This window comes from Chinchilla lanigera, unplaced genomic scaffold (genome assembly GCF_000276665.1).
Source record: "Chinchilla lanigera isolate Chin_1 unplaced genomic scaffold, ChiLan1.0 scaffold00063, whole genome shotgun sequence".
Classification (NCBI taxonomy): domain Eukaryota; kingdom Metazoa; phylum Chordata; class Mammalia; order Rodentia; family Chinchillidae; genus Chinchilla; species Chinchilla lanigera.
Window position 1 is genome coordinate 7,786,460 of NW_004955464.1, and position 1,523 is coordinate 7,787,982.

At 50.6% G+C, this 1,523-nt stretch overlaps 1 protein-coding gene across 1 annotated transcript in view; it reads right to left on the minus strand.

The window, feature by feature from the left end:
* Rnf11 (ring finger protein 11) overlaps positions 1-888 on the minus strand; it is a 41,513-nt gene extending 40,625 nt beyond the window's left edge. The window contains exons 1-2 of the mRNA XM_005398777.2: positions 788-888; positions 32-188 (exon numbers count right to left, since the gene is read on the minus strand). Coding sequence (XP_005398834.1) covers positions 32-188; positions 788-888 — 258 coding nt within the window. The remainder of the gene's footprint in view (positions 1-31; positions 189-787) is intronic.
* Between the last annotated feature and the right edge of the window lie 635 nt (positions 889-1,523).

Sequence of the window (1,523 nt, forward strand, 5' to 3'; positions counted from 1 at the left end):
CCGGCCGCGGCGCGCGGGTCTGCGGCGGCGCCCGCTTCTGCGTCCGGCGGTGCCGCTTCGTACCCGACTCGAAGCCTCTCCGCGGGCTCCTCCGCTTCCCCGCGAAGGCTGTGCCAACCAGTTCACCGTCTAAGCCTCGCCTCTGCTGTGCACTATTCCGACAGCCTTGCCGCCTTCTGCCAGGGGCGCTGTTTATAAATCCATATCCGAATGGATCAATCCCACGGTTAAAATATTACCCGCCTTCCCCTTTTATCCCTTCAGAATAAAGTCCAAGCTCGTTGATGAACCCTACGTATCTCTCCAGTCACCCCTTTCCTATCCTACAAGGATAATCCACTGTCCCGTCTCAACAAGCCTTCTGCTATAGACCCTCAGCGAATCTCCCTGCGTTCGCATTGCCCCCATCCGACCCACTATTAGCACAGCTGATGAATTATCTTTAAAATGTAAATCTGGTCGCTTTAAAACCTACAACAAGCTGGGCGTGGTGGTGCACGCCTGTAATCCCAGCACTCGGGAGGCTGAGGCGGGAGGATTCTTGTGAGTTCGAGGCCCACCCGGGCTACACAAAGTGAATTCAAGGCCAGCCTGAACTGCAAAGTAAAACCCTTTCTCAAAAAGGCAAAAACAAACAAACAAACAAAAAAGCTCCAACGGCTTTCCGGTACTGTCCTTAACACAATCTTCAGATGGTTTCCAAGTCTGACTACCTCTCCAGTCTCCTAGCAGGACTGTCTCCTCCACAAACTCGAAACCCCAGGCTGCGCACAGTGCTTTTGGTTACCACAAAGACGGATGCTTCTCATGGAGCCTGTCCCCATGTTCGGTTTCTGAAGAAACCTCTTCTCCCCATTCCGACCTTCTACCTTTCATCAGGCTAGTCATTGTTCTCATGTCCTTCCCAGGTTTAGTTTCATTTTTCTAACCTTCCAGTGTGTGTCTGCCACCTCCCCTCTGCTCTCAGACCCCAGCTTTTTCCTGCCTCAGCCTGATCAAGCGGAATCATCCGGCAGGCTTCTGTGTGACGCCTGGCACCTTGGCTCAGGTTGTCTTCTTGGTTCAGTGAACAGCTCCAGCAACCCAAGCAAAGGAAGGAAGCATGGAAGATGGGTGTGCTCCTCAGAGTCATTCATTCAGCCAGAAGGCAAGACGTGACCGTGACCCCTTTTCTCCTTTTTTTTTTTTTTTTTTGGTTTTTTGTTTTTTTTCCGGTACCGGAATCGAACTCATGACTTTGCGCTTGCCAGGCAGGCGCTGTGCCGCTGAGCTAAATCCCCAGCCCCATGACCCCTTTTCTTTTATTCACCATTTGCTGATTTTTTTTTTTTTAAAATACGAAGCTCTATGCTAGGCACTAGGGAGGACCTAGCTTCTTCCTCCTGGAGCCCAGAGACAGGCTAGGAAGACAAACAGGTTGAGTGCTTCTGAGCTTTTTAAAGAACTCAGAAGAAAGTAGTTCATTTGAGTAAGGATCAGAAAGGGGTCTTCAAGTTTGTACTGCGTTAAATCAGTCTGGGTCT